The sequence below is a fragment of the Pelodiscus sinensis genome, chromosome 8 (genome assembly GCF_052426305.1).
Source record: "Pelodiscus sinensis isolate ZL-2025 chromosome 8, ASM5242630v1, whole genome shotgun sequence".
NCBI lineage: Eukaryota > Metazoa > Chordata > Testudines > Trionychidae > Pelodiscus > Pelodiscus sinensis.
Genome location: NC_143059.1, coordinates 29,394,054 through 29,418,100, shown reverse-complemented (window position 1 = coordinate 29,418,100; position 24,047 = coordinate 29,394,054). Strand labels below are relative to the sequence as shown.

At 42.9% G+C, this 24,047-nt stretch overlaps 1 protein-coding gene and 1 pseudogene across 4 annotated transcripts in view; one reads left to right on the top strand and one right to left on the bottom strand.

Moving 5' to 3' along the window:
• CDH23 (cadherin related 23) overlaps positions 1 to 24,047 on the top strand; it is a 573,109-nt gene that overhangs the window by 264,253 nt on the left and 284,809 nt on the right. For all 4 annotated transcript variants that reach the window (XM_075934954.2, XM_075934952.2, XM_075934956.2 and 1 more), the window contains 2 exons: positions 12,815 to 12,927; positions 19,124 to 19,312. In XM_075934954.2, the coding sequence (XP_075791069.2) occupies positions 12,815 to 12,927; positions 19,124 to 19,312 (302 nt within the window). The remainder of the gene's footprint in view (positions 1 to 12,814; positions 12,928 to 19,123; positions 19,313 to 24,047) is intronic.
• LOC149523993 (uncharacterized) lies at positions 14,696 to 18,820 on the bottom strand (annotated as a pseudogene).

Here is a 24,047-nt window from a genome sequence, read left to right as displayed (position 1 = left end):
AACAACGAGCCACAGAGCTGCAGTGAACAGGTGGAGTTTAAGGGGTATCATGAAACCTCTAGAACATTTTTTTAAAAAAAGTTGCAAGCTTTTGATCCAAACATTTCCCACCTGAATTAAAGCTGTTGTACTCCAAGGGAAGTGTGAATTAAATTCATGATGCTGAATTAAATCCAACTAAATAGAAGCCCTTGCTACAGAAGCAGTGTGGATATTTCTTGAAAGTATTGCTTTTCCTGCTTCTTGTATTACTGGAGAATCCTAGTTTTGAAAACATGCAGTAGCTCATGAAGCACCTTTCTCCAAAGGTAAATAGAACACAAGCCCCCTTACTTTTCAGTTGTTGTACACATTTTTCCTGTTACAGACTCTACCCCCTGAAGATTTTTAAGTCAGTCATTTGGCCAAATGAGATCTCTCATTCTCATATTAGGAGATTGTTTAGCCTTCTCTTTGTAATTTCCACTGGGCATCCCTCTATATCTTTAGGTGTCTCTCAATACCTTTAAAAATCTGGTCCTGAGTCCCTAAACTGGACACTGGAAGGGAGAGCATATAATGGAAATAAGACCTATTAGCTTAATATACCCTTTCTGGTTGGCCTAAATTGTTCTGGCTCCCCCCCCCTCCCCCCATTCTAATCACTCTGAATTACTGTGTGATAAAGTCTTCTAAAATTATACCTGCCAGGAAGACCTTCCTGTGTGATTTGTGTGATCAGAGCACAGTGTTTTGGAAGGAAGACCTGCTGATGGGTAGAACTACACCTCACGCTACATTATTGATCAAAGGCTGCTTTTTCACACCAAAGCAAGAGAATAAGACTGCGCATGAGGGTGAGGTGGGCGGCTGTTGTTCTGGCCCTAGTTTACTAGGCAACTTGCATACTTGTCTGGTACTGGGAACCAACAGGCTGTGATGCTACTTTGGCCTGCTGACAGTCCAGGAACAATGATAGTAAATATGGCTTCTATAATAGCTGCCTTCATTTCAAAGTGCTTCCCCGGCAAATGGTCTTCAGTAATTAAAACTATAAGTCAGCATCCGTTTGGGAAATGACTGAAAAACGTGAGAGGGTCTGGCAGGCTTTTGGGAGGGTGAAGTGGGACTGAAGTCTGCATTTGGAATTCATTGTTAATGTTGAGCCAATTAATTTCAGATTTCATGAAAAATAATACCAGGCAGTACCCCACACCTCTTCATTACTTGAACATGTCAGATCTGCTCTGCCAGGAATTGCAGAATTGAGAAAGGAAGACACCCTAAGTGACAGAAAAGAGGAGTATATGTACACAATCTGGATTGGAGAGAGAACACTTTTTCAGTAGCAAAGACAGAGAGCTACATGGAAGTGTTTGTTTTCCCTTTTCCCTAAGGAGTTATGAGTCTAAAATGTGTGAAGTTATTGCACCAGGTAGACAAGATGCAAATAATTACACAGTGAACCAAACAAAAAATCATCATCAATCCGTTAGGTATTTTAAAAGTCAACTCCCCCATTAGGGAGTTGGGATGTTGAATTCTTGCTTTTCGTGTGTGTGATTTTTCTTTAACAAAAAAAAACAACCAACCAAACAAACAAAAAAAGTTCACTTGCAAAAGAACCATTAAAATATTGATGACTGACTCATATTGGAATTTCAATGTGTATCTGTTTCAGGGGGCTAGGAAAAATAGAAGTTCTTATGTTTTAGCCAGGCCTTGACTGGAAGAGTTTCTGATAAGATTAGCAAGGAAGCATATTTATTTATGTTAAAAATGTATCCAAAGAAGCAATGACAGGAAGAAATGCCACCTGGAGGTTACTTTATATCAAGTGGCCCCCAGTATTGCTTCTGATATCATCAGGAAGCTGCTAATGGGTTTGTGGAACTGAAACCCATCTGTTAGTTCACGAGTGTGTTTTCTGTGATTGGAGGGGAATGAGAGAGATTTATGAACCTCAGAAGTCCAGTGCAGAAAAAATCTGCATAAACCTACCCCAGTAGTTTTATGGGTGTGTTTCTTTTGTATGCAGAGTTGTGAAAATTCAGTCCATAAATCCAGTCAAGCTGTAAATGCATGAACATCCAAATGTGTACAAGGCACATACTCTCTTTGGGAATATATTTGCCTTCTGCTCCCTGTTTACTTACATGAAGCCCGCTGCAAGTTAAATAGGACATTAAATAAAATGGTGAAATGAACATTTTATAAAAGTTATGTCATCCTTTGGGAATTACAAAAAAATGTTTTGTACTGAGAGGGACACAGAACAAAAGCGAATGGAGTCTTGAGTTGTATCACAATGAAATGGTATGAATATTAATAATTAATTTTTCTTGTTAAATGTGGTTGAAACAGATTAAGTCGTTAATACTTTCTTATTCTGTACTGGTGTACTCTTTCATAATCCTATATAAGTGTCCCAAGTGTTATGGTGACTGTCACTCTCAGAAGACAATCTGCCCATTGTAAAAGTTAATATTTTATTTATACGTGAATTCTGTAAACTCAGGGAACTTTCAGGCTCTAGGGTTGAGCAAATGATTACAGTTTTTCTGCAATAAGTTTTCATTGCATTCAGTTCATGGATTAGAGGTTTGATTCTTAAAATCTTTGAGGTGCATATTTGAATATAGAAGTCAGACCATGTTGACTGAAGGGCTATTTGTGTTGTTCCTGTGCTTGGAAAATAAAACTCTGCCTGGAAAGAGACCCTGATTGGCACCGAGTCATTTGTGGGCAGGGGAATGGTCAATACATTGCAATAATAAACTAGGTTTGGGACTAGAAATTTATCACAGAAGTTATAATAGTCATGGAAACCGTGAATTGGAATAATGTCCATAAAATTGGGCTCCCACTGCTTTCGGAATGGCTATGAAAACACATTTGATTCAGGTACCAAATTGAGTGGAATTGCAACCTTGTGCACTGTCACAGTGCCGTTGAGAGGAAGAGCAGTGGCAGGGCCAAACCTGAGTGGCATTGTGATCTTGTGTACCAGGTTGTAATCCCCAGAGCAAGGAGCACAAACTACTGCCACTGGACTCCCTCTGCCTCCCTACTCCAGACTCACCTTTCAGCACCCTCACTCTACTCTTTGTGTATGCTGCTGTAATGAAAGCTACTTTATTTAGTTACCTTTTTTCAGCAGTTTTTTCCCTTCACACCTCTGCTGTGAAATGTATTACATAATTAAAATTATTTAAAATTTTCATGCTGAAATCATAGGTTTAACTATGATGAGCTCAAAAGTCCAATATCTTTAGAATCTATGGGGTTTATCCTGCTCTCCAATACATGACTGCAGCTCCTATTAACATTAATGGGAATTGTCAGTATATCAGAGTGCAGAATTGGTCCTTGTGTGTACATGTGACTCTGTCCAAAACTGCTAGTTCTCGAAGCACATGCATTGTGTTTTTTTTTTAACAAAACATCCCCATCTAGATTTGAATGCTATGGGCAGGAATTGGTGTTTCTAGAAACAAGCAGCAATTTGATTCTGAATCAGAGAGAACACATAATTTTTTTTCTAGAACTGGAGATAATGAACTTGGAATCTCTGTTCTTAAGGGTGTTGTTTATGAAATAAAGAACAAGATGCCATTCTCCTCCCCTTAGAAATGTCTTGTTTCCTTCAAAACTCAGTGAGGTATGCACTTACTGATAGATTATGGGTGTGTTGAGGAAGAGGAAAGCTGCCCTGAAGCACTTGTCTCCGTATTTCATGGGGCAAAAACTCAAGGTGAAAAGCAGTGAGGTGGTCAAAGCAGCTGATGGACTATTTATATAATGATAACTTTGTCTGTTGCTGACTCTGTGAACCACATCCAACAGCATCTATTTCAATACAGAGGAGCCCTGACAGAGCACATTTTGATTAATAAATTATCCAGCGCAAGGAGGGTGATGAGTTCCCCTTTCACATCTCATGAAAGTCATTCACTCCCATTTCAGTGGCTTGGTAAGTCCCCACCATTCTGACAATGCATGTCTCGGCCACAAATGTCCCTTCATGGGGGTCTGTTGTAATGTTCACCTAAGGCATAAAGGGTTGGATGGTACTGGTTGAGAAGCAGTCCTTGATTATAGATGGACTGGCCAAATCTTTTTCTTTGTGCATAATTTGAAAAGTAATGAGCTACCAGTAGCAAAGGAGGTGGGGAGGAGACTTCAATATCTTTTTCCTTTTTCTGGAGTCACTCCAGTATGTTGAAATAACCTCTCTAAACTGAGAGAGTCAGCAGAAGGTATTAAGAATCATGGTCCTTACTTACAACATCCCACTTTATATCATTGTTTCTCCAAAATGGCATCTATATCAAGACCCATTCTTCACAATGAGACTAGAAGAGAACTGAAATATTGCTGTTGTGGGATAGCCCTTGTGCTCCAGATGTGGTTTCCTTCTCTTCATCTTGTTTTTCTTCACCGCAGCAGATGAAAGGAATTTGTGAGTTGGATAGGATTTATAATAGTCAATTCCCAAAGGTGAATTATCTTCTGGCCAGATTGATCTGATCCGTGTTCTTGTTGTTGTGTCTTTAAATCTCCAAACCCCACTGGAAAAATCCATATAGACCAAGAAAAACAAAGTGCTACATGAAAAATTTAGCAGAAATGGTGCTGATCGTATATTTACATCGTAAGGCACTATGTGTTTACACTGTTGCGTAACCATGTTAGTCCCAAGATATTAGACAATATCTTTTATTAGACCTTTTATGCACTTGCTTCTTTTAGTGAGAGACACAAGCTATCGAGACACACAGACCTGAAAAAGAGCTCTCTGTGGCTCAAAAGCTAGTCTGTCACCAACAGAAGCTGGTCCAATAAAAGATCTTACCTCACTCACCTTGTCTCTCTGTGATACCATGAGGTTCCCATTACCATTGTATTTGAAGGGCTCTTTGTGAACTCTTGTGTGGGGCATCAGAGAGACTGCTACGGAATCTATGTAGAGATTCAATGCAGTTTTCTGTACTATGATAGTCTGTCTCTTCTTTTCACATGCTTCATTTTTTCCTTCTATAACTGAATGCATTCTTCCCCCTCCCTTTTCAATGGCTGTTTACTTGAGTTTGTTTCCATAATATTTTATTTATTACATTTAAATGTATTTATCTGTAACAGTTTTATTTTTCAGATTCTTCCTTCTACTCTGAGCTATTTTACTATCACCTTTTCTGTTTTTAAATTTTTTTTTTAAAAAAATCTTACACTCCATTTTTCTTGCTCCATGACCAATGTGCTTTTTCTTGATACAATTCTTCCTTGCTTCTTAGTATAGCTCAATCCCCTAGGTTTCTTCTCACTAGCTCTGCTGTCCCCTCAGTCCAATTCAGTCTGCCCACAATGACTGTGTTCAGCTCCACCTACAGCCTCTTCTAGATCAGCAGGTTTTCATTTGTGTTTCAGTATAAGGGAGGAAGAATGGGAGCCACCGATCCCAGGTGGGCTAAGTAGCTGTGCTGACTCAGTAGTAACAAGAAAAGACCCATCAGTTCCTGAAATTTGCCTGCTCAGTCTGACTGAGCCAGAAGAGTTCCTGCCTATGACAGAAGCTCTGTTCCCAGACAGAACAAACAGTTTCTTATTACAGTCATGAGCTCTCCAAGCACTTCAAAGGGAAAGCTCATTTCATCATGTTCATGGGACTGGCATTTGTGGTCCTTCTCATGTTTTGTTTCCTCCTGTTCCTGTTTAGTCCAGGGCTAGACCTAGACCAGCTTGTTGGTACAGCCCTGGGAGAGCACAAGGCCCTAGCATAGCACAACCCAGAGAGTGGGTTTGAAGACTCTTGCAGAACTGAGATGGCAGCAATTAGATAGCAGCTCTCTTCCCAAAAGTTCTACACAGCTTTGGAACAGACTCTTGTCTAGTGGAAATGTGTTAATAGTGAACCTGCTAGTGATGCCTGAATTTGTTTACGATGACTTAATTACCTGGCTGGAGTACACAGCACAGGGAAGCTAGTTCACTGGCTGATTGCTCCATTAAATGGTACTGGAACGTTTGTTCTCAAGTGAATCTGTTATGTGAAGGTTGTAGCATAAACTGTTAATACAAATCCAGCAGAAAGAGCTGTGGATAGAGGCGTTGGTCGGTATAATTTCCTCCTGAAGGGAAGTCACCTTGAACACTTTGCTTTCAAGTATTCATATGATATGATTATTCAGTATCAGGTGAACTTTTAGTGTCAGGTGCTGACACTCTTTGTCTGGGTCTCAGAGGGTTTGTGTTCTGCACTCTGAGGCTATGTCTACACTGGCGGGTTCTTGCGCAAGAACCCGCAGAGTGTCCACACTGCCTGCCCGCTCTTGCGCAAGACGATTTACAGTATTGCGTGGTAAGAGAGGGTTTCTTACACAAGAGCTATGCTCTTTTTTTTACAAGTGTAAGCCTTCTTGCGCAACAGCACTTGCGCAAGAGGTCAGTGTGGACATGTAGCAGGGGTTCCTTGTATAAGAAAGTCCTATGGCTAAAATGGTCATAGAGCTTTCTTGCGCAAGAGTGTGTCTACACTGCCATAGATGCTCTTGCGCAAAAGTACATCTTGCACATGGCAGTGTGGACGTGTTCTTGCACAAGACTTCTTGCACAAGAACCCGCCAGCGTAGACATAGCCTGAGAGACCCGTAAGAAAGAGCGAGAAGCCTGCTGCCACTTATGGCTGCCAAGCAAAAGAATTCTCTTGGTAGATTTCCTCCATTTAAAATACACTAGAGAGGGTTCAGTGTACCAGTCATGTCTGGATATTCAGCGCTACTTCAAAAACATAGTAATCAGAGGAACAGCAACTCATTGCACTGACAAACCCGTGTCAGGGTGGCAGGTTAGAATGAATAGCACTGGCAGCATTAGGCAAACAAGACTAGGGACAGAAAGACATGACAGTACAGATAGCAGAAATATAGGGCAGGTAAGAGTGGTCTAAGCAGCAAGGCAAGGATAAAAAACCAGGTGTCTTTGGACAGGCAGGTAACACTGAAAACAGTAGACAGGGTCAGGGTTCAGAGTGGCATGAGACAGGCTCTGAATGTCTGTTAGACATTGAGATAATGGCATAGGCAATGCAGAGAACACTAGCAATCGCCCTAGGGTCCTTTGAATCACCAGGCCTCGGGGCTCTGGTTGCTACCGCTGCTATTGTGGCAGCAGCTGGAGCCCTGGGCCCTTTTAAATTTCTGCCAGAGCATTACACCAGCTGCTCCGTGCAGCTCTGAGGGCTGGGGCAGGAGGCCCAGCGGTGTGAAAGGCTAGCTGCTCCCCAACCTCCCCCCCTGCCAGCCATGGCCCTGCATTTTCCAGGAGCATGAAGCTGTTCCCACACACCTTGCTCCAGGGGCCCGCGGTGGCTATCATCCTCGGTGCTGGTACCAGATCTGCAGTGGTATATGAAGATGGAAACATATTGATGGGTCACTTGCCAACATTATGTAATAGAGAGTAAACCCCTTGCTGTAGGATTGTATTGGATACTTATTATGTGCTTCAGAGGCCATTGAAATAATAGACTTATCTTCAGTCATTGTCCAGCAACTAGGAATTGGAGTCTGAGCAGCAATGTGCCAGAGAGCCATTTGTGCTCCTCAGTGTCCCATATTGTATGGCTCTATTGCATCCACCTCCATGGAATCCCTCCACCTCTGTGGCTTTGTCTACACGATGCCCCTTTTAGCAGAACAGCCCCGTCGCTACTGTTCGTTAGCACTTTTGCTGACAAAATGCTTCCACTCCCAACAAATGAGGTTAGCTTTGTTGGTAGGAGTGCGCGCTTCACACCAGTGCTTCTCATCAGCAAAACTTTTGTCTTTCGGGTGGGAGGTGTCATTTTAACACCCCTTAAAGATGAAAGCTTTGTTGTTTACTTGTGAGTGTGGACACAGCCTGAGTGAGTTGTTGCAGGAGTGTAGAGACCTGCTGGTTTGGAAAAGGGATGTAAGATCCCATTTAATCAACATTTAACCTGTTAACCACTTAAATGGGATCCTGTGTATGGGGTACTGCTCCAGCCCAGGCTCCACACCTGTGGTACTGCCATGCCATGGGCTGCTCTGGCCAGCCAGGCCATTGGTTAACTGGTAACCAGTACGCATCACCCTGTACGGATGATGCTTATTGGTTAACTGGTGACATCTCTAGTTTGGAATGGTTTCTCTGCTTTCCAGACACTGAGGGAAAGGAGAAAGAAGAGTGAATGTAATTGCTGTTAGAGCAATGGAGCAGACAAACCAATTGAAAGCCATCAGCCTGTGTTGAAGTACGCACAGTCAGACACACACTAAACTGCAGTTAACCCAGGCTGGGACTTTTTACTGGGTCAAAAAACTGACAGATAACGAGAGGACACAGGATGAAGGAGAGATTTTATAGCAATAAGGGGTGGAGAAAGTGGAAGGCTGAGTGACAGCAAATGGGGAGTGAAAAGCAAAGATGGCTATTTTTCCTCCATGAAAGAGATGAAGAAATTGAAAATGTAAAGATAACGAGAGAGTTTCCAAAGAGAAGTATCGAGCAGAATTTGCTTTGTTCTGTGGTGCAATATTTCATGGAGGAGTATTGGTCAGAGGATTAATGAATTGATGGTGAAAGAGGCTTTGTAGAGGAAAATTATGAAAACACATTGACAAATCTGGACACGTGTCTTTCCTTCTTCAATGCTGTTTTTAGAGCCAACCAACTCGTTGTAGACAAAAAGGCTCCCCAAAGGATAGCCAGCACACATCTTTAGTTTGAACAATATTTGGAAGGCTGAACTAAAGGAAAATGTCTGATGTGCACAGCAGAGCATTTGGGCCCTTAAATTGTTCCATTTCTCCTACGCCACCTTACCACTTGCTTTGGGAATAGGGGAGAGAGCCCAGATTGCAGAGGCATAGTGAGTGCAGGGAGCTGGTGGCTATAAAATTGGAGAAGTAGCATGAAGTATGTGAAGACTTTGAAAATCAAGAGGACATCTGTAGATTAGATATGGAGGTGAATAGGAATCCTGTGAAGATGAGGGAGACACTGGCATGAAAATGAATGAGATGACTTAATACTGCTAGGTCTTCTCTATAATAATAATGTTTTCAGCCTTATTAACAAAGTTATGGGTTGACTTAAGGAGATACTTTAAGTAAGATCAGTGATGTGGGGCAAGTGTGTCTTCTCTCTCCCACAGTTCTGAAAGGGGATTTAATTAACCATGCAGTAACTACTATCTGAGAAGCAAGACAGATAAGTGAATATTAGAGAGATCTGAGAATAACCCCTCTCAAAAAAAAAAAAGACTGTAGTTGGGTGACAACTACATTGAGGCAAAGATAGAAACCATTGGTGGACTAGGCCCAAAGGCCCCCTGCTAGTGGAGACCTCATGGCTCTGCCTCACCCATTCCCAAACAGGAGCTTCAGAACAGAGTTGTAGTTACTTGCTGCATGGAACTCAAGGAGTGAAGACCAGGTGCCTGGCTAGTGAGAAGAGCAGATTCTTGAAAAAGTCAGTGTAGGCAGGCTGAGCCTGAGGGTACTAAGCACACAAAGGTACCAAGATGGGCCCTGCTACTCTGGCTCCACACTGAGCCCAAGGAGAGCTGCTGAAAAGGACATCAGCTGGGTGGATGAATGCGGCAGTGTCTTGCAGAAGCCACCATGGAGCTACAGTCTCATACCAGGGTTAAGAAGGAACTGTATACTCAGGAAGAAGGAACAATGTTGGTGGCTTGGGTGGAGGCCTAGATTGCTGAAAACCCACTGAGAGAAATAGCAATAGGGACGGGGTGCTTATGAGAACTGGGTGCCAATCCTGATACATTATCATTACGATTTGCTCCTGAACATCATTTAATACTTGTAAGTAGATCCTTTACAGTTCATTAAGCTGTTAACTGTGTCACTTGAAGCAATCAATGGGCCATTTCAGATGGAAGAGAGAAGAGGCCCCACGGACAGAATCATGAGGCACTCTAACTGGAGATCTGAGGGAAAATGTAAGCCCTCCACTGCAAAGGAAAAATGTACAGTTACAGAGTTAGGGCTTGGTCCAGGACAAGGAGGAGACACTGGTCTCTTTGCTCATGGTGTTTCTGGAAGGTAAAATGTCTGAGAGGATTGAAAGCTGCAGTGCAAACCAAGTCAGGTGAGAGTACAGCTGTAACGAGAAGCAAGAAATCACCCATGTAAGGTAGTATCTCTATGATGTAAGTGATATTAAAGTGGCTTGGTTGGGCAGGCAGAAGTACAGAATGGAGCAAGGTGGTCAAGAGCTAAGGAAAGGACATTTTTGTAATGGCAAATTTTCTTGAATGCATTCCCCAAAAATTGGCAAATAGTTTTTAACATAGAAAGATACTGAGCAATTCGGTGTCTTTTCTCTTCCCTCCCCTGCAACTGGATGGAATGTAACAATCCCCCACCTCCTCTTTGTCTTTGCTTTTGGGATCAGGAATTCTTACACACTAAGAGAGTTCAGGGAAAGTGGTGGTTTAGTACTACTGTGTTTGCATGTGTGTATGTGGAAGCCCCTGATCATTAATTCAATAGGCACGTCTTTGGATAGCACACAAGGCAAGCATCAGATATCCAAGTGTCCAAGTGACAACTGGTTTCTTTGTCTCCATTGATAAAGATAGAGGAGATGAGATTATAGTGAGGGCAGCCCAAGTCCTTGGAGATTCAGCATATTAGTATCTGCTGACAGTTGGGCTCAGCAATAGCGTGTTAACCTTCTGCCAATGTCTATTGCTAAAGGAGGAGAGAACTGACTCAGGTTGCCATTAGAGTGCAGGACATATGCTTCTGGATGAAGCACAAAACAGTGAAGCATTAAGTCCACATTGCATACAGCCAGTCACATGTGTAACCTTTGGGGATGCCAAATTTAGAAGTTTGTAGAAAGGCACCAAAAAGCATGGAAGGAAGAGTCTCCGCAACTAGATGGGAGCAAATGAGAGGGTCCAGACACCTCCCCAAAGGAAGTGAGGACACTGAGAAGGAATGGCATAGCCAGAAGGGTCCACTTGGGTGGGCCCTGACTTCAGGTGAATGGGCAACAATGGGGGTGGGAGTTAATCCCCAGTCCCTAGCTAGAGCGCTAGGCAGAATGGAATATATCCAGGTGCCCCAGCCATAGGTGGGCCTTCATGCAAAGCCACAATCCACTCAGGCCCACCCATGGCTATGCCACTACTGAAAAGAAGCAGTCTGCCCTCCAGAGGACATAGTGGCAAGTTCCGGGGGAGAGGTGTGGGGGAAATGAGAATGCAGTCTTTCCACTAACGCAGTCATCGTCTAAACCAAACCCTGTTCAGTTCAATAACTCAATTTTCCTTTTGGTTGTGCTACTTTAGTGCTCTCCTAAAACCATGTGGGACAGGACCATGAGGATACTATATCACAAGCCCCAGGTAAAGGGCGGTGTGCAGTCTGTTCCAGGAGCAGGCCAGCTCCTAGTTGAGCCCCTGCTTCCCCTTTGCTTCAGGGGAGGAAAAAGTTGCAGGAGCTCAGCTCTGATGGTTGGTGCATGAGAGTGGGGGTGGAGCTAAGCTCTGCTCATCCCAGTCTTGTCCAACCATTTCCTACCCACCTTCATGTGATGGAGTAGCTCAGTCATGTCAAACGTGCAGCCTAATTGAATATTTTTGCGACCTGCAACTACATCTTTATAAATTATCTAAGTGCAGCCTGCCCAGTTACATTGTTTATAACAGGGGTGGCCAACCCATGGCTCTTAAGCTGCATCTGGCTCTTTGATTAAGGAAATTCAGCTCCTGCTGGTTCTGAGCCACACACCAGAGCTGCTCACAGCTGGCCGCTCTGTGCATGCGTCCTAGCACCTGCTCGCGGCCTACTACTCTGTGCATGCATCTGGAGGGAGAAGCGATGGGCGGCGACTCCAGAACTCAGGCATTTGGGGGAGAGGGGAGGCATTGGGTTAGAGTTGGGGGGGGGGGTGCTGGGAGTGCCTGGCTCTAGGGAAGCAGGGGGCATAGGGTTAAATGGGGGCATGGGGGTGCTTGGCTCTGGAGGAGAGGAGGGAGATTGGGTTAGACCAGGGAGACTGGGAGTTTCTGGCTCTGTGGGAGGGGGAGGGCATTGGGTTAGAGCATGGGGTGGGGCTGAAGCACCTTAAACTCAAGAGTCTTCGTGGATGCAAAGAACAACAATTTTACACATCAAATTATTGTATTATATTCAAACAAGACCTGAAAAAATATTATAAAATATACCTAAACATAATCTACAATAATAAATAATTACGACTTTCCAATAGAAGTACATTTTCTTTGGTGGCCCTGAAAGCTATCCATTTTTGTTTCTGTGGCCCTCAGTAGGCTTTGAGTTTGACATGCCTGGAGTAGCTGCTCCACTGTAGCTGTTTGGTCCCTGTGCTCAGTCTTTGATGCTGGCTAAGAGGTAAGCTGCAGAGGTGTCTGTATACACAGAGATCCCTCATTAGTAACAAGGCAGATGTGGAGATTTACGTTTTAGCAGAAACTCTTTGAAATTCGTACGTTGCCTGAAGTGTTTGCAATGCTATCAGCTCTTGCAAGGAAAGCACAGTTCTGAGCCCAGTATTGGGTAGGTAAGTGAAGGAGGAATTGATCTACAACCATTTAATTTTAAAGTAAATGTATAATGCTTTGAGTCTACCCACACTAGTATAACCTGTTACTTGGCTTGGAGTCTTCAACCAGACTACAGTTCTGAATTCTAAAATTGCTTTTTGAATCTGATCGGGTCAGCATGGAGGATACACTTGTTCATCTGTGTTAAGTCCATAGTTGTCTGTGTCTTTAGCAATATGGTCTGCTTGTGCTCACACTGTTTGTTTACATTCCCAGGTAACACTAACAGCATCTTTGCACTGGACTACATCAGTGGAGCTTTAACTCTGAATGGACCACTGGACCGTGAAAACCCTTTCTACAGCACTGGATTCATTCTCACAGTGAAGGTGAGGTACTAAGAACAGTATCCCTTTGGGAGGTGGGGGGAAGAATCAGTATAGCTGAAAGGAGAGGAAAGGCACTTCAACCCAGGATCACCTGTGATTGTGTTGCTGCTTTATGTTGCTCAGTACTGAATTATTTCAAGTGAAGGATGCTGGAATTACTCTTTCTTGTCCCGTCTGACACCTAGGTAGATCTCTGCTATTTACAGTGAAGGACCTCTTTCTCCTTGTCCAGCATCAGAGCCAGACCCCATGATCTCTAGACTGAGGGAGATGGACATAGAATTTACATGTTCTGTTTCCTGTCATTCTTCCTGACTCCCACTAGCTCAGTTAGCCTTTCCAAAACTCTGTGAACTTCTGCCCCGGGTTAGTCTAACTCACCCGATGAAGTAATCTTTACCTATGAAAGCTCATAATATATTTGTTAGTCGCTAAGGTGCCACAGGGCTGCTAGTTGTTTTTAAAATTGCAAACTTACATAGCTACCCCTCTGAGACTTTCTGCCCTGGGTACGTCTTTTCTGGTGGTCTCTGTCTTCTGCAGTGTATGTACTGCTCTGTTCTGGCTGAGGGGTACTCCTCTGGATGGGAGGAGGCTAGACGCAGACACTACAGTTCTCAACCTCTTCGAATGGGGGAATGTGCTGATGAAGCTAATAGGTACTGTGGGATGCATGACAAAAATGGGTCTTATTTTCAGATCTCAAGGTACCTGTATTTTTGGTGTGCAGCACATCCTTTAGCTGCATGTATGTCCAAGTTGTGTGGTAAAAGGATTCAAAAGAAAAGGCTAAAAGTCACTTCATCTTGAAAGTGCATCGAAGCATAACATTCCAATACCACAATGCCCCACCAGAGAACTGTTCCCCCAACTCTGTTTTCAGTCCTTTAATCAAAATCAATACCAAGTCAGCCAGTTAGTTGGAAACACATTTAGAAGCATGGATTCCAATGGGCTGGGGTGGGCGGGGAGGGAGCTCAGCATGTTAGATAGGTCAATGATTGGTAGGATGGCAGCCAGCTTTGGAAGAGCACAGATCACCTCCTTGCTGTGGTAGGGGCAGCATTTTGTCAGGGAGAGAAAATGACATGTAATTACTCTGCTTGACCTCTGGTGAGGGTCTTTCTGTGGAGTTCCACACGGTCAATATACTATTATCATCCTTTGGATTCCTGCTTCTTTCCCTTGATTCTCGGGAAGGCAGAGAGGGAGCAAGGTTGATTTGGGGGTTAAAAACTAGAAACTATTTATATAGAGAGAACAGGCCCAAATGCCAATCTGTGGAAATGCTGATTTTTATGAACTCCGCAATCTTAGCCTCAGGATGATCTTTAACAGCCCCCTCTGCCTGCCCTCCCATGTTCATTGGAGCTGCAGGGGGTTCTTTCCTCCCCGTGCCTCATATGGTCTTGTCTCCATTTTTGTAGATTATACAAAGGAAAAATGCTATTTTCAATGTTCTTCGCCATTCTAGTTTCTTTGACAATAAGAAGATTCATTCTTCAGCTCCCCGCTTCTTTCCCTCCACCCCCTTCCCCCCAAAAAGAACTCACTGTAACAGGGACTTAGAGCAATCACATTTTTGAATTGCTCTGCTCCAGCTCTGCTCCCGCACCATTAATGACTGCTCCAGCTCCTTTCCGACTCCGCGCTCCGACTCAAATTAATTTTTAACTAAATAAAATGTGCATACTGTAATTTTGAAAAAACATTTTTATTCAGAGTTTTAAAACAATTTAAATGTCATCAGCAATGATACAAACTAGAATCATTCATAATTCAATCTGTATAAAATTATTGCAGCTATCAAGTCATCTTTCATAGCCTGCCGCAGATCATTTAAAATGAACTTTAAAGCCGAAAACAGTCACTCTACACTAGCTTGAGTTGTTGGCATGCTCGAAGCAATTCTACAGGCAGCCTGAATGCGGTGTGGGTAGCTGTGAATTGCCTCAAAAACAGACTTAACTTTTAGCCTACCAATAGACTCTATCACCTCACAATCTTCCCGAAAGTTTCTCTTGAATAATGCTTCATTACAATTATGAATTGCAGAAACTCGCCAGCGTCTTTCTTGTTTATCCAATTCCTTTTCGAAGTCATCGTCATATGAAGAATTGGTGCTTGAATTATCTCCATTTGCCTGTGATGGTTGAAGACGTCTCAGGGATGGACACTCGAACAAGTTCAGAGTGGAGATAGAAGTCTGAGAACAGCCTGCTATTTCTGAAGGATGTGAACTTTCCGAAACTGCAAATTCGATTGTTGATGACTTTGTTGTGTTTTGTTTTCTTCAACCTCTTTCGCCAAGTTCAAATGTAGCAATAGATTTTGTTTTTTGAGTCATCGAGCAATATCAAGGAGCCCTTCCTTTGCCTTTGGTATTTCCCTTGAGGTAAGAAGAATCCAATACCGTGGGTCAACAAAAACTCCAGCAAGGAAATGAATATTTTCAAAAAGCTTCTCTTTGCGTTTCTGCATGGAGGATAGGATTCCTTCTGCAATTTGTCTACCATTTTCTTGCAAGAATGTTGACAGTTTTTGCCATTCCTTCATTAATACTCCTGGGGTTACATCGACAGCTTGAAGATTCACGGTTGTTTGGTTTGGCTTTGTCAAGAGGTCTCGCAGGTTCTTCACTTCATCCCATTCAGCTTTTGTTAACTTGAGTTCTCTTATTCCAGCAGCAGCCACTTGTTCACAGTAAGACTAAAAAATGAGAAGCCGATCAATCATCGCAAATGTTGAACCCCAGTGAGTCACAGTATCCAATGATAGAGTTACCCCATGTAGATCAAGCAGAACACTTTGAATACTTTGGGTTCGTCTTTGACAACGACTTTGTCGAATTTTTGCCAGAAATTTCTTCGCATGTTCTTTGTTCAGACCATCCCAGATTGCCAACTGAAGAGTGTGAACACCACACCTCATCAGTTGGACTTTTGAGTCGTTCTCATGAAGCCATGTTGGAAGTATGAGGTCAGTAACTCATTGGACAGCAGCATCTATGTTGAGTTTGATTTCATCCATTCCTTTAGTTCCTTCATCAGGCAAAATAGCTTCAGTTCTGTCCACATCCCTATTCTCAGAGGGTATGTCTACACTACCCCCCGTAGTTCGAACTAGGGGGGGGTAATGTAGTCATACGGAGTTGCAAATGAAGCCCGGGATTTGAATTTCCTGGGCTTCATTTGCATAAAGCCGGCCGGCGCCATTTTTAAATGCCGGCTAGTTTGGACCCCGTGCCGTGTGGCTACACGCAGCACGGACTAGCTCGTTCGGATTAGGCTTCCTAATCCGAACCAGCTGTACGCCTCGCGTGGCACGGGGTCCGAACTAGCCGGCATTTAAAAATGGCACCGGCCAGCTTTATGCAAATGAAGCCTGGAAAATTCAAATCCCGGGCTTCATTTGCAACTCCATATGACTACATTACCCCCCCTAGTTCGAACTAGGGGGGTAGTGTAGACATACCCAGAGGTAGAAATGGTTTCACTGTCCTCGCTGAAATTTTTGACGGCACACGTCATGTTTGCTGCATTGTCAACGCAGATGCTCAGCACTTGCATTTCACTGATCCCAAATAGATAGTCTAAAATAGCTTTTACTTGACTTTTTACGTAGGAAGAATTGACGCCCTTCAGTGTGGATTATGTCCAAGGTTTTTACCACAGCTTTATCTTTTCCTTCTTTGTAGTATTGAGCATTGATTGTAAGGAAATTTCTGTTTCCATGGGTTGCTGCATCCATTTTCAGGTAGCACAATTTTTGCTCCAAAGCTTTCTTGAGCTCTTCGCAACCGGTCTCAGCTGTGCTGACAACTAAATGATGAACCGCATCGTGTCCCGTCGAAACGCCAAGCTGCTGACCCATTTCACCTGCAATTTTTTGGAGTCTTTTGTTCTTTAGCCTGAAGGTAGTGAGCGGTGTTGAACTCAAGCAAACCATTTCCATCAGCCTTTCATGGAAAGTATTGGCATCCATGGTGACTGTAACCTTTGAGGATTTCAAATATGAATCAAGTTTTGTTTGCACAATTTTGGGTTTCTTTTCAGATGAAGCTCTGCAAAAAATCTTTTCTCCAGGAGTTTTCAAAGAGCCAGATGAACGTCGTTTAGCCACGTCAGCTTTCTGTTTTGCCTCATCTTCCTGGTCCATTTTTGTAACCAGAGCCGTGTAGTTTTCAGGATGGTTACATTTTACATGCCGCCTAAGGTTGAAACTTTTCACTGCACTTGCTTCACTTGTCTTGGAGCTACATTTTTTGAGCTCGCCATTCACTTCCTTTTCCACCTTGCACGTTGCCGATATCTTCTTTGCTTTTCCCAAAAGCCCAAATTTGGGCTTTTCAAATTCAAAAGTAAAGACGTCATTGAGATCCTTTTCTGTAAATTGGCTATCAATCATGGTGGGCAGATTTGATTTTTTTTGTTGAAGCCATGGCCAAATCTTGTGCTGCTACCGCATCCAAATGTTTCTTGTTATGATCTTCGAAAAGCAATGAACAAAAGCATTACTTTTTTTATAACGTACCTGCTTGTGATATCGTAACCACTTAAGGTACTTAGAATTTATTTTGGATTTTCTGGACAAAAATGATCGCATTTTCTTTTTACACAAAATTATTATTAAAGTATATTTTAATATTTTAACACATTTCTAGCAGTTTTAATGAAGCAAGAAGTATTTTTAATATACATAATTAATATACATTTTTATGTATAAATTGCAAGTTAGTTTTTCTTATGAAATTTTGCGGTAAAAATATTTGAAATATTTTCCAAGTTTTAATTAATATCTTAAAAACGCTTTAATATAGATATATCAATGAAATTTGGTATGTGCCGTAGCGTTAGTACATGCTATTGCTGTTCTGCAACATTAATTGTTGGGAAGTAACGAGGCTACATGTTACAAGGTTGAAAATAAACACATAATAATCTAACTATCTAATCTACGCAAGTACATACTCGCCTACCCTTTGCACAAGGATGGGAGCAGTCTGCAGTGTTGCCAGATGTCTGATAATTATCTGATTCTTTAATAAAACATATCTCCAAAAAACTTTGTAATTTTGTATCTGTACATTAAATCTTTATTTCGGCTGAAGTGAGAATAACTGTGACATATTATGTAAAGTGGTAAAGTAAATGTTAATATCAGTTGTTATACAATCTGAAACTTTTTGGCACCATTAGGACTTTCTTGCTAAAATATCATTCATTTTGGATTGAAAATGAAAAAAAACCACTGGAGCAGTCAAGATTTTCTGTGCTCTGGCTCCGCTCCAGCGCCGGGCAAAAACCTGCAGCTCCATGCTCCAGCTCCACACTCCGCTCCAAAGCTCAGCATTATAAATTTTGATGTCTCATGGGAACGTATGCCCTGGTCCTTCACATTTGCAGCCAAACCTATTTTAAGTCACAAGTAAAACAAGTTTGCTGATCTTTTCCTATTTTTCTAGTGGACATTTGTCTCCATCACATCACAACATGATTTTTGCTATTGCTAATCTGACTTCAGGAGAGGCCCTGAAGAACCTGATGTCACTGCCTTCCCCAGATCTTATGAGAAACCCTGGTTTTGAGAAGTGTCTCCCATATCCTGCTCGGCTACTTTGCAAGATGTTGACAATCTTGACATTAATACTAGTGGAGGGGAAAAAAATCTCCTGTATTCCTGTATGCGTGTCACAGTTATGAGTTTGTGTCATTACAGTGCACAGTATCATAATGGGAGACAACAGTTTTGGTCCCACAGAGCACATCTATAAATATTTGTTACTACTGATTTACAAAGCCGCCTCTCATTTACATGAGAGGTGGATTTGTAAATCAATAGTAACAAATATAGTCTGAGTGATAGGAGTGGGATAGTTCAGGTAAAAATTCATGTGTGCCCATCCTTGGCAGACCTAGGAGGTGAGGGAGTTTGCACAGATCCTGACTACTTTATGCTTGACTGAAGTCACAGTTATCAGTCTATTACTTTGAACACTAAACTTAGACCACAAATGCACATTTAAAGCCTTGGTCAAATCATGCAGCCTCCATGATATGAAAGACAAGGAAAGGCTATTACTGTGCCATTGACTTTGTCTCAGTGACAGCAGTCAAATGCAGTGCTCGTATGTAATTTCTATATGATGGCCCACAATCTTCTGCATTTCTCTTATACTTGTTCTTTTCCCTTGCAGGGTACAGAGCTGAACGATGACCGCACCCCCTCCAATGCCACAGTGATCACCACCTTCAATGTCCTTGTCATCGACATAAACGACAATGCCCCTGAGTTCAATAGTTCTGAATACAGCGTTGGCATCCCAGAGCTGGCTCAGGTGGGCTTTGCCCTTCCCCTTTTCATCCAGGTGCAGGATAAAGATGAGGTAAGACATCAGAATGATTATCAATAGTCACTTGCTGCGGATGCACCCTACGGAATCCTCTGTCACATACCTCTGATACCTTTTGTGTAATTTGCATGTTGTATTTAGAATAGTACGCAGACCACAGAGAGATAAGTGGGTACTAATATGTAATGAGGAGTGCGGTTATACCTAGGATACCTGCATGCCTTGGATATTTTCCAGTACCTTCTACAGCTATCACTCTACCCCATCAGTCCCTAAAATGCAGACAATTTCACGAATCTCTTGTTGCTTTTGTAAAATAAGACTAATGTGAATATGGTTGTACCACATACCAGTTCTTGTGTGCTTCAGGGCACCTGTCTGGTAATCAGCTTCCTTTCTCCAGCTTATCCTATAAATGGGGATGATTCTGCGGTGCTGACATAAACTGTGACGAGATGCAACTTAGTCATCAGAGCCCTACCATACAGTTATCTGTGCATTAAAATCTACAGATACAATATGATTAAAGAACATTTAAATGAATAGGCTGTGTGAAAGTTGAAGATATGTGTCCTGTGGTAATATGTATTCAATCCAATGTGTCTGTCTGATCTTTACTTGTCTTTTAAAAAAAACAAAAAACAAACAAAAAAAACAATAAAGGGCTTGGTTTGTGTCAGTGCATAGAGGAGGCTAAAACCACATAATACAGAACATTTTGTGACAGTGATAGTCTCTTTTAGAAGAAAAAAGTTCTACTAGGTGCTGCTGTTAGAGGTGTATGGATAGAGGCCATGAATCTCAATGTGTTGTTTAAAAATTACAGATAGAAGTTCATCCAAACTACACAGGCTGTTCTAGAAATGATAAAGAACGGACAACTTTTCAACCTCTTTATCAAGGCACTTTCAGTTCTCATTGTAAAGAAGATGAAGTAAAGATAAATAAGCTAAGAAAGTTAATCAGTAACCAGAGAGCTTCAACAAATGAATAGTTATGGAAGGAAATCCACACAGATCCTCTTGTTTCCTCTCCTGTATTCCACATGCCCTTTTAAAGCAGTTTTTCTTCTTGGAGGAGTGTCCCTGTGGGCACTCCACTGTGGGTGTCTCAGCAACCCTGCACTTGTAATTGAACTTTGGGCTGCCCCTGGGTGCTGATGTGCATGCACGATGCTGCTCACTCCATAGTGTGCATGTCAATGTCAACCATCCTCAGTTCCTTCTCAACTGCCTCTGGCAAGGGCGGAACTAAGCAGCACTGCAGCTCTTTATAGCAGATAAAATTGTTGTTAGTGTAGTTCTTTCTTGTTAGCATTTCCTTTAGGGAATTCGGGTGCCTTTTCTTCCTATTTTCTTAAAAAAACAAAAACAAAAAAACCACATCCTCCAGGTCCCTAAAGACCAGGGATCTGCAGTTCAAGCTTCTAATGGTGAAGACAGTGAGACCAGTGTCAGAACCGGTATTACAAGCCTCTTCTCTGCAAACATCTCCTATGGCAGTTTCGGACCAAGGGACAAAGGTACTGCAGGAGCCTCCAGAGAAGGAGATGTCAAGGAGAAAGCGCACATCCTCTCCCACCACAAAAAGGCCTACAAAAAAGGAATCACCTCAAGAGAAGCCTTCCTTCGCACCGATGGCACAAGCTTCAGGGGATAAGCAGGTTCCAGGCACAGCCGGTGTGAACAAGTTCTGAGGGGTGGTGCCTACCAATGAAGCACACTTTGCAGACTCCACCTCAAAACCAAAACTGACACAGCACATCGGTACTCAGAGGCACTCAGATCCGTTGGTAGAGACCCTATTTAAGATGGCACTGGGACTGCATACTGAGACATCTCTGGTACCAAGGACTCGATCGAATAATGCCTTCAGACCATGCCACAGTATACCCAAATAACTGCACGGTCGGTACCATTATTTCCATCACCATGTCCACTGAACACACAGCAAGAGCTGGTGGTCACATTGATACTGGGGACCACCCTCTTTGGCACCGATACCACTCCTAGGTTTGAGGGACCAACCAGGCTTGTCACCCACTCTAGCTCAGCTCCACTTTTTCCTAGCAAGGATGAAGGGTTGTGGATTCACTGGACATCTCCCTAGTGGAAGTTCCTGAAGTCCAGCATACATTTATAGATATTCTTCATGCCTCTGCCTCATCCAAGATAGCACTCTCCATAAACGAGGCCATCCTGGATCCAGCTAGGATCATCTGGCAGCCTCCAAATCTCCAGCATCCAAAAGGGCTGATAAGAAATATTGTGTGTCAGCCAAAGGGGCAGAGTTCCTGCTTACTCACCCAGCCCCTAACTCCCTTGTAGTTGAAGTGGTTCACACCAGGGACAAAAGGCCCATTTCAAGTCAACACCATATAACAGGAAATGGAAGAGGTTGGATATATTGGGATGCAATCCCTACTCATCTGCATTCTTGCAATTTAGGATTGCTAATTATTTGGCCCTCCTATCAAAATATACTTCCAAACTTTTCAACAAAATGAATACCTTTATTGAACACCTCCCCGAGGTCCCCTTCAAACCCAATCTTGAGGCGAGGTCATTCATAGCCAAGATGGCATTGCAAGCCTCCTTGGATTCAGTTGACACAGCACACCATTCTTTGGTGATATCTGTTGTGATGCACAGGGCCTTCTGGTTACATGTCTCAGGGTTTCCTAGGGAGGTGCAAAATACAGTTGAGGATCTTCCTTTTGAAGGTCAAAAATTATTCTCTACATCAATGGACAGATCCCTACATATTCTCAAAGATTCTAGGGCTACATTGAAGACCTTAGGCATGTACATCTCTCAGCCTAAGAAGAGGCAGTACTGCCTTTATATTTCTTGAGCTAGATCATCCTCGTACACCTCCCACAAGAGAGGCTACTACTTAAGATGGCATCAGAGACAGCAGAAGAAGAGGCAGCCTCCAGACCAGTCAACTGTGCCCCAGTCAGCAACCACTAGACAGGCATTTTGAGGAATTGTTTGAGGGTGCAACATCGACTCCTATACTGAGTCAGCGTTGTTACAATCTGCACCCTTTCCATCAAGCCTGGTCGCATATAATTTCTGATAGTTGAGCATAGGAGATAATCTCCCAAGGGTTATACCATCCCTTTCCTCTTCTTCTCTCCAACACAACCCCCTTTCCCATTCCTCTTCAGTGACCCCTCTCCCAAAACTCTCCTACAACAGGAGATAGACAAGCTTCTCACAAAGGGAGCAATAGAACCAGTGCTGCCCTCCCCACAGGGGAAAGGGTTTTTATTCCTGATACTACTTGACTCCAAAAAATCAGGAGATTGCACAGATCCAAGATGGGTCTCCAGACTGAAAAAATACCTAAAGAAACAACACCTCACCATTGTAATGCTGGCAAAGATAATTCTGTCTTAGGAAAAAGGAAACTGGATGTTGTCCCTCGACCTACAAGATGCCTACTTTCACATTACAATTCTCCCATTGCACAGGGAGTTTCTCACATTGACCCTAAAAGACTATCACTACCAATACTGTGTCCTTCCCTTCAGACTTGCCTCACCCCCAAAGGTATTTTCAAAGGTTCTTGCAGTAGCGATAGCACACTTAAGAAGATCAGCAGTGATAATCTTCCCATACCTGGATGACTGCCTCATAGTAGCTTCCTCAGCCCGACTAGCAATGGACTCCACAGCAAGAACTATCAACTTGGTTCAACACTCTGGGCCTACAAATAAACACACAGAAGTTCCACCTGACTCCTACTCAGGAGTTGGAATTCATAGGTGCAATGCAGAACTGCATCTGAGCATAAGCCAACCTTCCACTTCACTGTTTCCAGTCTCTAGCTTTATTAGCTCAAACCATTATCAACAGCCTTATGATGTCAGCCATACAATGCCTACGATTGCTCAGCCACATGTCAGCTGCAACTTATGTGGTGCCATATGCCTGGTTGCACATGGATTGCCTCTAAGCATGGCTCAGCACCTGTTTTCGACCACATAAGCACCGTCTGCACAAGATCTTGAGCCTTCCAAAAAGGGTAAAAGAATCCCTACATTGATGGTTGCAGTCCAGCAACCTTTGCAAGGGGATGCCATTCTAACGCACCCCTCCATCCATCACAATAACCACAAATGCTTCTTGAGAAGGATGAGTTGCACACCTGGACAAACAGAACATTCAGGGAAGATGGTCTCCACCTAAGTCATCACTTTGCATCAATATTCTGGAGCTCCGAGTGATCAGACAAGCATGTGAATATTTTCTCCCTCTGATTTACAATGAATCAGTAAGAATACTCACAGACAACATGGATTGCATGTTTTATATAAACAGTCAAGGAGGAGCCAGGTCTTACCATCTTTGCAAAGAGGCCACAGCTCTGTGGCACTGGTGCATGTGATCATTTCAGCAGTCTACCTCCCAGGAAAGCAAAATATGATGGCAGACCATCTGAGCTGAAACTTTCTTCAGAAATACGAGTGGGAGATCCATCCACAATTCTTGCATACCATATTCCAAAAGTGGGGCTTTCGGACATAGACTTGTTCACCATGTTTTACAATGTGAAATGCCCCAAGTACTGTTCCAGAGCAGTCCTGGGCAAGCACTCCCTAGGCAATGCCCTATTATTCAACTGGGTTGACAAACTAGCATATGCTTTTCCACCCCTACCACTACTCAACAAAGTCATCCAGAAAATAAAGCAGGAAAGGGCTCAAATCATATTTGTAGCACTGGTATGGCCCAGGCAAACCTAGTTTCCTTACCTGTCA